At 38.3% G+C, this 12,829-nt stretch overlaps 1 protein-coding gene across 4 annotated transcripts in view; it reads right to left on the minus strand.

The window, feature by feature from the left end:
- Positions 1-670: 670 nt before the first annotated feature.
- FRMPD4 (FERM and PDZ domain containing 4) overlaps positions 671-12,829 on the minus strand; it is a 395,580-nt gene continuing 383,421 nt past the window's right edge. For 3 of the 4 annotated variants that reach the window (XM_071430537.1, XM_071430538.1, XM_071430539.1), the window contains exons 12-17: positions 11,573-11,662; positions 10,827-11,009; positions 7,436-7,574; positions 5,786-6,847; positions 4,190-5,461; positions 671-3,041 (exon numbers count right to left, since the gene is read on the minus strand). In XM_071430537.1, the coding sequence (XP_071286638.1) occupies positions 1,690-3,041; positions 4,190-5,461; positions 5,786-6,847; positions 7,436-7,574; positions 10,827-11,009; positions 11,573-11,662 (4,098 nt within the window). In that variant the 3' untranslated portion in view covers positions 671-1,689. Of the gene's footprint in view, positions 3,047-4,189; positions 5,462-5,785; positions 6,848-7,435; positions 7,575-10,826; positions 11,010-11,572; positions 11,663-12,829 lie in introns of all 4 variants that reach the window. The other variant, XM_071430540.1, reaches the window with a different exon arrangement.

Below are 12,829 nucleotides of genomic sequence, written 5' to 3' on the forward strand. Positions count from 1 at the left end.
GTATGAAAAGCTCGAATCCCATAGTATTTGCAGCACAAGAGCAGCACCCACAGCCCCACTCTCTGGGCTGCCAGAACAAGAGCACTGAGTGTGAGCACCACACAGGACAAGCTGTTGTCACAGCACTGTAAGTCAGCCTGCAGCCTCCCTCTGAGATGCCCTCCAAAGTGGGTCCTTGCACTAAGTGACCTGGTCTCAGAAATCAGATTTTTCTACTACAGACAACAGATTAAGCTTCTGCTACTGTGTTTCTGAAGATGTTTCTTTGCAGCCAGAGGGAAAGGCATATCTTTGTTTTATGAAGTGAAGTGCAAGAAAGTTTTTGTTGGTTTACTCATTCTAGTTCAGCACAGAAAGCTTTACATGTGCTTCAACTGAAAGGCTAAGTTTCCAAAACAAGAGCAGTAATACCCTTTGCACATGGTGTTATGAGAAACAGCTGAAAATTACCTACAGCAGTTTGGAGAATGGAGGCTGCTGCTCCTTGGTCACTGAGAAGGTCACCAGATGCTCTTGTGAAAGCCTATTTGCCAGCCAGAACTGAGAGCTGTTGCTTTGGCTGCCTCTCAAACACAAGGCAACAAAATGCTTTCCAGAAAAGTTCAGATGGAAGAGATTACTCACAAATTGCCTTTGTCATCACTCAAGAGAAGAACTGTCTCTAGCTGGAAATATTTCAGAGATATTTATTGTATTCTGAAAATTTCATTTTATTTCTAACTTATTTACAGTTAAACATTCAGAATCATAAAATATGAAGTATAAAATATTTAACAAAATAGATGCAGTCCATGTTGTTCAGGTGCACCATAAATATATGATGAAACAGTAAACAGCATAGGAATTTTCTGATGGTCCTCTCTGTCATTTACCAGGAAAAAGGGTATGTAGACCTGCCTCATACATTCTGGTCTGACCATTATGGCATCAATCTTTCATTTCAGAGAGAACACCACCACCACTGTGTTTTCTGTGTCCTCAGTCCTCCACAGTTGCCTTCACTGTCTAAAAGGCCAACACTAGAAGTTCAATACATCAGATCCCCTCTGAAGTTGGTATAGTCATATATTCAATACATTTTTTTTAAATACAGAATTTCCTAGAAAAGAAGAATCAGGTAATTCAGTCCATATGAACAAAAGAGTCATTTATTATATATATATTCTCTAGTAAGTTATAATAATCTCTTGGATTTTAAATGTCTTTTTGCTATTTTCAATGCTTAAAAATTATAATTTTAAAACATTAAATATTGTGTTATATACATTATGATTTAATTAATCATTCTAAACATGGAGCCTTCTCCAAGTGAAAACTTGGATGAAACAGAAAACAATTTCATTACATAACAGGCTTTAGAAGTTCACTTCATACAACCATAAATTTGACTATATGAAAAATAGCCAAACATCAATTTGCTCCTATATGGGACTTTTTTCTGTTTGTTTTTCTGATCTTGGGGAAAGGGGTTTTTGGCTGTTGTTTTTGTATAAACTGAAGGACAGACCTAGTCATTACTCTTGTCAATGTTCAGTATTTTAACTTTTTTTAATCTCCTACCTATTTTATATAAAATAACAAAATATACAGAGAAAGCTGAGTTTGTTACATTAGTTCATACACATACAGTAAATAAAATTTTTTAATGTATGGCTTTGCAAAGGTAGATTATGAAGTGACTTTTGTATTTTATTTGTTTAAAAGCATTTTAAGAGAACGTGTTAGTGTGCTTACAATAGCGGCCATGGTATTCGGATGTCGAGCCAAGAGTTTAATGCTAGGATCACCAGAGGTCTTGCCTGACACTGCTTCTGCAGCCCTCAGAAGACAAATGTAGTTTATTACAACCTCATCTATCTTAGCTATAATTTCCTGCTGCTGTGTTTCAGAGTTCATGACTTTAACTAAACGCATGCAGGCTTCTGTTAAGCAACAGAGTACTTGAAAGCTGGAAGTCATAGCTAAAAGCATTTCCTCAGGGCTTTTATCAGCCATGGCCATTTTCCTGCAGGCACTTCCCAACTGTCTCGATTCCAAAGATAACAGTTGTTTGTACTTAGAAAGTTTAAGGTCATATGTTTCTGGATGTAAATCTTCTCTCTTGCCCATACTTGCTCGGACCAGTGAGAGTAGCTCATTGGCATCCTTTTGTGCTGCAATAAATCCATCAGGCATTGCATATGTCTTCTCTTTCATCACGTTTATTCGTGTGATTCGTGCATCGAAGGCTACATCGTTGAGATTCACGTCAATTTGGCCCCCTTGGGTGTCAGCACTGCTCTTCTCATGCTCATTGACTGCATCACGTGAGGGCTCAGCAGCTTTCAGGGACTCCAAGACTTTCTGCTCATTGTCACCGGACGACTGAGCAACTGGTTCTGTGAGCTCACACGGGGTCTGTGGTTCGAAGAGGTGTGAGAGCTGATGGCTGTCTTGGTCATCTTCCTCCTCATTGTCATCATTTCCTCTGCTGAGGAAGCAATAGCTAAAGGGGCCCCGACACCTCCAGGCGCTGCTGGTCAGCTTTCGCAAGGGCAGTGTTCGACACTGCTTGGAGTCCTTCTGACTGGTGCCTGTGCCTGAACACCTCTTACTGTCCTTCTTATCAGTGCTGACATACACACAACTCTGAGAGTAACTTTTGGACAGCTTTTTGCCCAGGGAAAATTCCACCCTTCTTTCTGATTTGGATTCATCCTTTTGGGTGGTGTCCAGGCATTTCAAGCTGGCCGTGGCTGCCTTCTTCTCAAACAGCATCTCAGTGCCTGCAGATCTTCCAATGCTGCTGCTGCTGCTGCTGCGTCTCAGCATTTTCTTGTTCTGCGGCATCCTGAGGCTTCCTCCTATCATGTCATATGGCCATAAACTAACTGTTGCCCCACAAGCCTGATTTACTTTGGGAATGTCACAATAGTCTTCATTTTGACTTGGCACCTTTGATTCTGATAGCATGGATGATAGCATGATGGAGTCAGCTAGAGGCTGTCTAGGAAAAGCTGTAGGCATGCCTCCTTGTCTTCCCTTTTCAGGCTCTGTGAAAGCTACACTAGGGGTAGTAGAAGAGCAGACAGAATAATTAAGCATCACCCTGATAATATTCATAGGCTGAACTTTTAAATATCTTTTAACAGTCAGTACAAATGGTTTCCTGGTACTTCCCAAGAGTCCCCATTCCTCAAAATATTCCATCAAAGATTCATTACAAGTCTTTCACATTTCACTAAAATGCCTTTTACAACCGGTCAACAAATTGTAATTTATGAATAAGTAATTGTTCATTTCACTACAGCAGGCTTACTCAAGAAAAGGAATAGCAAATTATGTACAAAACATCCTAAATCTCCTCTAATATATGGATTGCATATTTTCTATTTACTAATCAGATGAATAATTTCAGATTAAAATACCTTCTTTAACTACACCTGAAAGAGCATGGAAAGATGTGCTCATAGTAATTTTGGTTTGGTTTTGTGGCAGTTTTTGGCAGAGAAAGATTATTTCTCATTTTAAGATTATTTCTCATTTTCTCTTAGTCTGTTCCACTTTTGGATTTTCATGCATTCACACACTAGTGCTACATGTGGGTTGCAATCCAAGAAGAGGGAAACATTTAAAATTCAACTGAAAGAATTTCAATGCTGTCTCTGAAAACTGCATTTTTTTATAACTTTAAAGAAACACCTACTGTCAGATTGTGAAGTAAATTCATGCTTAATAAGGTAGTGACATTTTCTTATTCTTAACATCTAGAGCTTTTTATTCATATTGGCATGTTTTTGACAACCTGCTAAAATAGCATATAAGATACCTAAGAAATGAATCAAAGATTTTGCTCCCCTATATTAATATAACTTCTGACATAATTTTACAATCTAACAAGCATCTGGGACTCAATTGACTATGGATTTTGGAGAGGCTTCCAAAGAGTGGAAGAGAGGCCTCTCCATCAGTGTCCCTCCAAATATTATAACTGCAATGAGAGGTTCTTTAAAAAGTTGATCTTTGTATGCAGATCATCAGAATATCTCAACAAATAAAATGAACAGGTAAACTGAAGGTTTAATCTCACTGTCTGTTACAGCTTGATGATGTAGCTCCAGATAAAGATAATAGAAATGTCTTACCTAGACCTCAACATGAACTTGTAGCTTTAAGAATAAACAGAAGAAACACGCTATTACTGCTGTACCTGTAGTTTCTTTTATCTTGGGGATCCGATGACATCCTTCCCTCAAAGTGCCGAAAAGTGGTTCAGCATTGATTGCTGAATGCACAACAGGCACCGTCATTCTGTGACACACGGCTTCAGGCTGCTGGTGCAGGTCCTTGTATGTCGTTCCATGGTTTGGAAGAATGGCGGCTCTTTCATCTGCTGGAACATAGGCAATGCCCTTCATTGATGGATCAGAGATGATGTGTTTACCATCAGAGGTACAAAGAGGGGATTCAACGGGGGTAGCACATGTGCTACTGCCTGTGCTGCATCCTGCATCCACTGAAGAGCACTGAGAGCTCTGCAGCGAGAAGTGGCCTTCACTTTGCAGAGATGACATGCGCTTAGCCAAGTGATACTCACAAAGTCTAGCCACACTCTGCTCAGCTTCTGGAAGCTTTGAAGGATGGTCATCTGCAGATAAATCAGTATCTTCTGCATCATTTAGGTCTTTGGCTGAAGACACGGGAGTCATATCTGACAGGAAGTTTTCACCTTGGCTAAGCCCTGAGGTGTCATCCTGATCCACCTCAGGATCCACTTCATCCTTACAGTCAGTTTCTGTTTTACCAAGGACAGGAACTCTTGGAAAAGTCTTCCCATTAACTGTTTCTGGGCTTGGCTTATCTGCTGCCCCATCATCGGCAGCGTACCATCTTTGGCGAAAGGCAGTTCTCTCCACATTGAAAGTGCTTAAGCGCTGGCTGTCTCTTGCTGAAAGAGTTCCAAATTTAGCTTTTAGATCTTCATCAGACTCTGCTTTTTTATTTCCCTGTTGCTTTTTCACAGTAGCATTGCCATCAGAGGATGCTTTTACTTCGCTATCTGTCATCTTATTTTTCCTTTTACTAGTGCAAGAATATACCAAGGATCCCATGTGCAATTTGCTAAAATAATCAGTGACAGATTTTGTTTCCATGGTCTCTGGCTCCATTTCCATGTTATCGGAATGAAGAATCTGCTTTGAAGGCACAACTTTTGACTGTAGCTCTGCAGCCTGACCACCAGCCAAAGGCTGTGAGGGCTTCATACCTGGCCCTCCAGCCTGATTCTTAGCAATGGGAAATTCAGTCTGCTCTTCCACAAGCGGTTGGTAGCCTTCACTTGTGGTCAGAAACATACGTGCAGTGTTTTCCGACTGTTTCTGTGCTGTGGCTAGTTCAGAGCTTTCAGTCATTTCAGAGGAATTTGTTTCATTGCCAGAATCTGAAGATGACTCAGGGCTATATGCTCGCAGGATAGCTACACCTGCAAGCCACAAAAAATAAGAGTCAATTAAATGACAGCAGCTGAGGCACCTGGATAAGTGACAAGCAAAAGGGGGTGTATTAGAGACAAAAATATTCTTTGTAAGAATACTCTGACTTTATTGCACAGTTCCCGAGACAGGTAGTTTAATAACAGTGGTGGCTCCATTAAATATGAAATACGATGTATGAAAAATGATGGCAAAAAATAAAAGGAAAACTAAAAAAAAAACCAAACCAACCCTCATGAAATGGAGTACTTCCAAAGCTAAATGGATGAGATGGAATGATTCTCAATGAATAAATGTAACTATGGTGAAAGAACCTGAATTGTCATTCGTCTGCTGTTCCTCTGAAGCAGCCAAAGCTTCTAGTGCTTGAAGAGTAGAGACTACAGCATCATCTAGCCCCTTCTCACACTTCCCCTCTGTATTAGTAGGGACAGCATCGATAAGCGACACTGGAATGTCATCATTGCCTAGATTACTGTCTTGCTCCTTGTTGTCTCTAGGCTGTGTCGCTTGATTCTGAGAGTCTTCCTCATCAGAACTGTCCCTGAAACCAGGTGGAGGAGCAGCAATGGCCATGTTTAAGGTATGCAAAAGGAAATCATCTTCATTGTCATCACCTTCCGGAGGTGGAAGTGAAGTCAAATCAATAATGTCATCACTAGAACCAGAAAGGCTGAGAAGAGCAGGCCTATTGATTTCTCCTACCATAATATCTTCTTCACAGCTTACTTCATCTTCATCTTCGGCATCATCTGTGTTTTCTGCATAACAGATATCATGCAGCAAAGGCTCTTCTATCCCTTCTGCAGCTCCAAATATTTTACCATCGCTTATAGTTGCGTAAACAGAGTTTGTAGCAAACTGAATGCTTTCAGCATCTGGTGACAACTCCAGGCCTTTAATATCATTGGCATTACTAAGATAAATGGCTCTTTGTTTTTCTAATACTTCTGGACTTTCATCCAAAAGCCTTTCATAGCCAAGAGTCTGGGGACTGATACCATCCAAGTTGGGATCTCCAAATATAAAGGAAACTTTTGCTCCCCTGGGAGAATCCTGTGCTTTCTTGCTAGGTTCCAAACCTGAGAGTGACAGCAGTGAAGGCTGGCTAAAATTTCTGGTTTCTTCTGTTTCAGCAGGGTCACTTTGCTTGGCCAGATGCTGATCAAATCCACCTGAATTATAAGTATTTTCTATGTACAGATGTCTGTGTTCTTTTGGACATAACAGACTTTCAGAAACATCTATAGTCTTCTGCTTTGGATCAGCAAAGGACATTTGAGCCTCCTGATCTCCTTCGGCCAGGAAAGTGGTAGTTTTTGGTATACAATTCCACTCAGAAGCAAGGATATTATGCTTCCCTCTATTTTCAGGTCCTATAGCATGGTGAAATAAAATCAACATTGTGAAATCAAAGAACAAAGTCAAGTAATTTGTAAACAATAATTTGTTGATGCTAAGTATTAAACACTCTGAATAGGATAGCTGAGCCATCAAATACTTCAGAAAAGTGTTTTCAAATTCACCTCTGTTCTAAGTTTAATACCTGTTGACTTAATGACCTAGAGTTTAACTGATCCTTCTGTACTCTAAAACAAATCTAAACCTCAGCTAGGTACAAATGCTGTTCCAGGCATAGTAACACAAAAGCAGCTGGTTTCTACAAAACCATATGTATTCTGACAAAAGATATATGCATATAAAATAATAACACTCACAGGAAGAGTGCATCTGTCTACTAGAGTATGAAGGAAATTCGACACATGGTTTATTTTACCACGGAGATGCTATCATAAGCTGGGTATTGGAACACTACATAGCTGAATTGAATACTGTGGTGCTAGGTCTGAGCCAGCAATCAGATGTCATTTGACACAGCTTTCTATTTATCTGGAAGTGCTCTGGCTTAAGTTGACTTCTGCTTTATACACTGGACCATGGGTAACATACTGTGAGATAAATACCTGTTTCTCGGCCCCCTGCGTTTTTCTTGTTGGCCATGTTAAATATTGAACGCCTTGAGTCAACCAGCAGTCTGTAGTATCCAGCTGTTAGGCAAGCAAGATTCATTGCATCTGATGACTCCATCAGAAGAGTAATAGGCTAAGAAGAATAAAATCAAGTTAAGGCTGTTCCTCCTCAGTTTGTTTGCCTGTTGGCAATACTATTACATCGGAGCAAAAGTAATTACATCACAAACATCACATTGAAAAATACACAAGAGAATTTATTCTCCTCACTACCAACATCAAACAGTATAAAATGTTTAGTCAAGATTGGAGTTGTAGTAAGGTAGAAGTCCAACTAGACATGTTAACAACTGATTACTCTCTTTCTGAATGAAGCTAACTATTTTAAGACTCTTGCTCCATCTTTTTCTTGCATAGGTATCTTACATTGTCAAAAGCACTATTTAACATTACTCTGAATATGCCAGAGGTGAAGAACCTGGTACTGTAGGTGCTGGAGTCTTGCAGCTGTATGGGAATCTGCTGCTTCCCTGAAAATGTTGTGCACTAAGTATATGCAAAGAAGCATGACAGGGGAAGCAAACAGTCAGGGAAAGTTGAGGTTCATAAAATACAGCAGTCAGGTTAAAGCTATCATTACACTGAAAGACAGGGACAGGTTAAAAGATTTCAGTGTTTGTACCCTGGTGTTACTGAAAAGTGGTGAAAAAATAAGCAGATAAGCAGAGACAAAGAGATTGGAGAAAGATCACCAGAAGTGTGACCAGCAAAGAAAACAAACATAAAACACTAAAAAAAAAGACAGTGCTAACAAAAAGTGAGACCTCAGAGCTTTGAAAAACTGTGGCTGCCAGGTTAGCAAGCACTGAACCCAAGATGTCCATGTGAAACATACTTTAATTCATTTTTCTTCAATTCATTTTCTTTTAATTCAATTTTCATTTTCTTTCACTTTTCTTTATGTATACATTTTCTTGCCTAAAAAATTTGTTCAAGTCTATAGCTTTTAATACCAAAAGGTGTTCTCCTCAAATGTAATTTACAAAGATGGCTAGCCTCTACAACTCCTAGACAAAAAATAAAAATGAAGCCCTCACCATAATGCATAGATAGAAATTAGGCCACAGACAACCCATCTTATCACTCAAAGTTTGTAGTGAGTATAGTCTGTGGACATTTGTGACAATTTATCATAATTTAGCATGCAGAGCCCACTGTCACAAGACAGATGCAAGGACCTATATCATTCATTCCAGGAGGAATATCACATGTAGGCTCTCCAACCCACTCAACCCCTTACTAGTAAAAAGACAACTCATTCTGATGGAAGCTGTGGCCAAAACACAACTGATCACAGCTAACTACCCAACCCACAACAGGTCTGATAAATTCTTAAAAGCCTGTGCTACAGCATCTTAGGCCACAATGTTCCAGGTGCCCTGAATGTTGTAAAAACTGTTTTCAGCAACTTGGAAAAATATATGAAGGTTTTTTTTTTTTTTTCCTTTAACCTATTTTTGCTACAGCTTGAGCTTCTATTCAATACATGCTTCTTTCAAGGTATCCAACTATTGCTATTATAGTTATTATAAATTATTAAACCTACAGTGGATTAATTAATCTCTTCTTTTGAGCAAAATACTAAAACCTTTGACATTTGAAATGACATTTGAAATTGACATTTGAAATGCTACATTCATCTCAAATTTTCTGCAGTGATTGGCAGAAATTGATGAACTCTGCAGAACTCTCAGATTGCTGAAAACAATTCTGTGAAGTAGTGCTAATCTGCTGAAAAGTTCTGTGACAGCTAAACTTTTATTGCCTGCTTCTGCCAAGTGAAACATGCTTGAGAACATATTCAAAACAACAAAAATAAAATAGAAATCTGAACTGTCTGTTTGCTAAGAAAATAATATCATATATATTGGTACATTCAGAATCTGGATACATGAATCTGCTACTTGAGGGTAAATGAAAGGATGAAAACATCATTGAGAATACCTACCAGTGTGTGTCTTTATCTCCTTTACAGGACATGGTCACAACCCCTACTTGTGCCCCACAGAGCGGCAACTTTTTGTCAAATTCCACCCAGAGCCTCCTAGATTTTTATTTTTTAGTCAGTCTCTCTGGGTTTAAGATCACATGTGTAAGTGCAAGGAGATGAGGATATGCACAATTAGCAATAAGACAGTAACTGCATTATAATATATAACAACATAATACCATGGTAATACATAATACTATGGCATACTGTGCAGCATATGGAAGGATTTAATTTCTATATTACTTTCCCCATCTGTAAAAAGGTGATAATAGCTTTCTTACAAGAGGGCTATGAGTTTAGCACAGTAATGCAGGCAAAGCAGCCTGAGATCCTCAGGTGTTACCATTGCTAAGTAAGTAAGGTAAAAGAGATGCTGTGTTCACCAACCTGTAAATTTGTCTTAAATTGCTGTCAAAGAGCACCAACATTACTTTACAACAATTTTTTTTATTACCTTAAATACAGAGAAACACTTCCAGGTCAATACACCTAAAGATTTCAAAGAAAAAGCCTAGTAAAATATTCCTCATGTGTGCTTTTTGCGTATAGCTGGGTAAGCAAAGAGAACTGTTAGGTTCTATTTATTTTAATCAAATATTTAAGTTTCAAATACAATGAGAACTCTACCTTCAATCTCTGTTATTCAGATTAATGCCCTAGAAAGTCTATGAAGCCTTTCACTTCAAAGCCAAATAGAAACCACACTAAAACCAACCAGGACAGTATAACATGCAAAATTCCACTCATTTTGCCACTAGATGCCACACATATGCAGAGTGTTAAGTGATATTTAAAAGAAATTAAATGACTACAGGTAGATGATGAGCATCTGTGAATACCGAACTGGAATTATAAAGCTTAAGGAGAAAACCCCATTCATTCTTACAGTTTTTTTAATTGGCAGCTGTTAGGTGGTTACTTGCAGTAAACTTTGTGGATATAACACTGGATTACAGGGGACACTGGTCCAATGCAGCTGGCAATTCTTTACTGGTAATGATCGTGTATATTACACTAGAAGGAGCTTCAAAAGAAGGTCAGTTTCATCATCACCTCTTCTTAACGTGGAAATCCATGAAAACAATAACAAAGCAAGTTTCTGGGGGTCAGCTGAGAGAAAAATCAAAGTAGAATGCAGGTGCTGAAAAACACCAGCTTAGTACACTTAGGCCCAACCTGTAGTATAAATGTACTGTGACCAAAAAAAGAGCAGAAAATGTACTCTCAGAGTACTATTGGCATGAACATGTTCAGAACAGCATAGCTTAATCTAATACTCGAAGAGAAAAGCATTATTAAAAGATGCTATATCAACACAAATAATAACAAACTTACTTTTACATCTAAGACATGCAGCTCAACTCTAACACTGCTTTCATCTTCTGTAAACATCTCAATTCTGTTCACGTGACTGAAGTCTGCCAGGAGAGCCACAAGGTTTGTTTTGGTGTTTATCACATGGCTGATTCCGTACCGTGGCCCTACTAACAGAGTCACTTCTGAACGCTTTTCTCCCTGCTTTAGCAGAAAAAGAAAGAAAACACAAGTAAAAAACATGATAGGTACTTCTTTCAGTTACACAGAGTTACATTTGCATGGTATTTCTACATTAAAGATTATTATGTTTTTACTAGATAGATACGATACACAAGAGCATACTTGATTCATAATTTAAAAAAAAAAGTAAAGGAATTTCTTGCTGTATGTTGATTGCACTCTAGATTTTAGGTGGATAGTTAGATGGACAGACGATGGATGGACTCTGCTTCTGTTAAAAGAAAAACTTGGTCATTAAGATTTTTCCAGACTAACAACTTTAGCATTCAATAGATAATTGGATGGTGTTATTTGCTAAGAAAGTACTATCTATCTCCAAATTCCCAATACAATTTTTATTATAACAGATATGTTATTTTCAAGATTAAAAGAAGCAAAAAGTGATTTGGTTAAACTAAAAATTATTTTTAAGCATATGAATAGAACCTAAACTTCTAAAGAAAATTATATGATCCAGCTTTTGAAAAAAAAAAGGGCATTAGATAAAACATCAAGAGAAGAGACTATTTTAAGAGAAATGTTACCACTAGTGTTGCCTTGAAGACACGCCCTCCATATAATCGCAGATCACTGAGGAACTTTAGATAATGCACCTTGGCTTGCAGAGCAGAGAGCTGAGAAAGGAGAAACAGGGGTAAGAGGTAGTTGTGAAAATCATCACATTATAAAATTCTGAAAGAAAACATATTTGTGTAACATAAAGAGAATAGTCTGCAATAACAGCTCTTTGGAGCCTGAAACTAAATCTTGAAATGCTTGAGCTTCAGATGAGGTGAAACAATTTCATTCTTAAAATTAATATCTTGCTTGTTTAGTTAAAATGCACTGAGGACTTGGGAATGGGCAGATCAGAGCACTTCAAGAACATCCTAACTGCTTTAATGAAGGGAAAATGTTAAAGTACTCAGATTAAACATCTGTTCACTGAGGGATTTCAAGGCTAAGACAGCAGCTTTCCATTCATAAACTCCATCAATTCTTAAACGTTTATGTACCTATACAGAGAAAGAGAACAGAGAATTTGCATTTGTCAGCTACATATTTTACATTTTGCTAGGTACTTGTGGTGTTGGGCATATTATTCCACCTTGTTACTGCATTTCCTACTTTCTAAAATAACACTCCCACTATATTTAGTAGGTAATAAATCAGAAAGCTAAATACAGCACATGAATACATACGATCATGTTATATAATAGATGTCAGAATTTGTCTCCTCTTTTTTTCCTCTGAGCTTAAACTACCTACTTCAAAAAGAAAACTTGGAAATATTTTATGAGACAGAAGGGAAACAAGAAACAGTTCATTTCAGCAGTCTGAATCCAAACCTTACACTTCCCTTGTGTAAATCCTTACATCTGAACATTTAGAAGATAATATAAAACAGTCTCATATCATTTGCTAGTTTCATTCCAGTCACTGGATTTCCAATTCAAAATCTTATTTAATCTTGAACAGCATTTTAAGGGCCCCTGTCCTAAATTTTGCTAGACAACAATGAGGAAATGGATCCAAAGCAGAGCAAGTAGTGGTAATGCTTTGCCTTTTGCTGCACCAGGTGTTAACTTGGTGCAGAAATACACAACGGTTGTATAAAAGGCCAGGAGAATCCCGAGAATGACAAGCTACCCTTCATGTGAAGGAAGAGAAGACCTCAGAAAGAAATCAGTTCGTTCCTGTGGTGGTACCTACAAGTGAGACAGGAGGTGATCAAGAGCTTGGATGCTTTCTTTCTCAGACCTACCTGCTACGAAAGCAGGTTGGTGAACACACATTTCCAA

The sequence above is a fragment of the Agelaius tricolor genome, unplaced genomic scaffold, assembly GCF_023055355.1.
Source record: "Agelaius tricolor isolate 1412-34295 unplaced genomic scaffold, bAgeTri1.0.p SCAF_7, whole genome shotgun sequence".
Taxonomy (NCBI): domain Eukaryota; kingdom Metazoa; phylum Chordata; class Aves; order Passeriformes; family Icteridae; genus Agelaius; species Agelaius tricolor.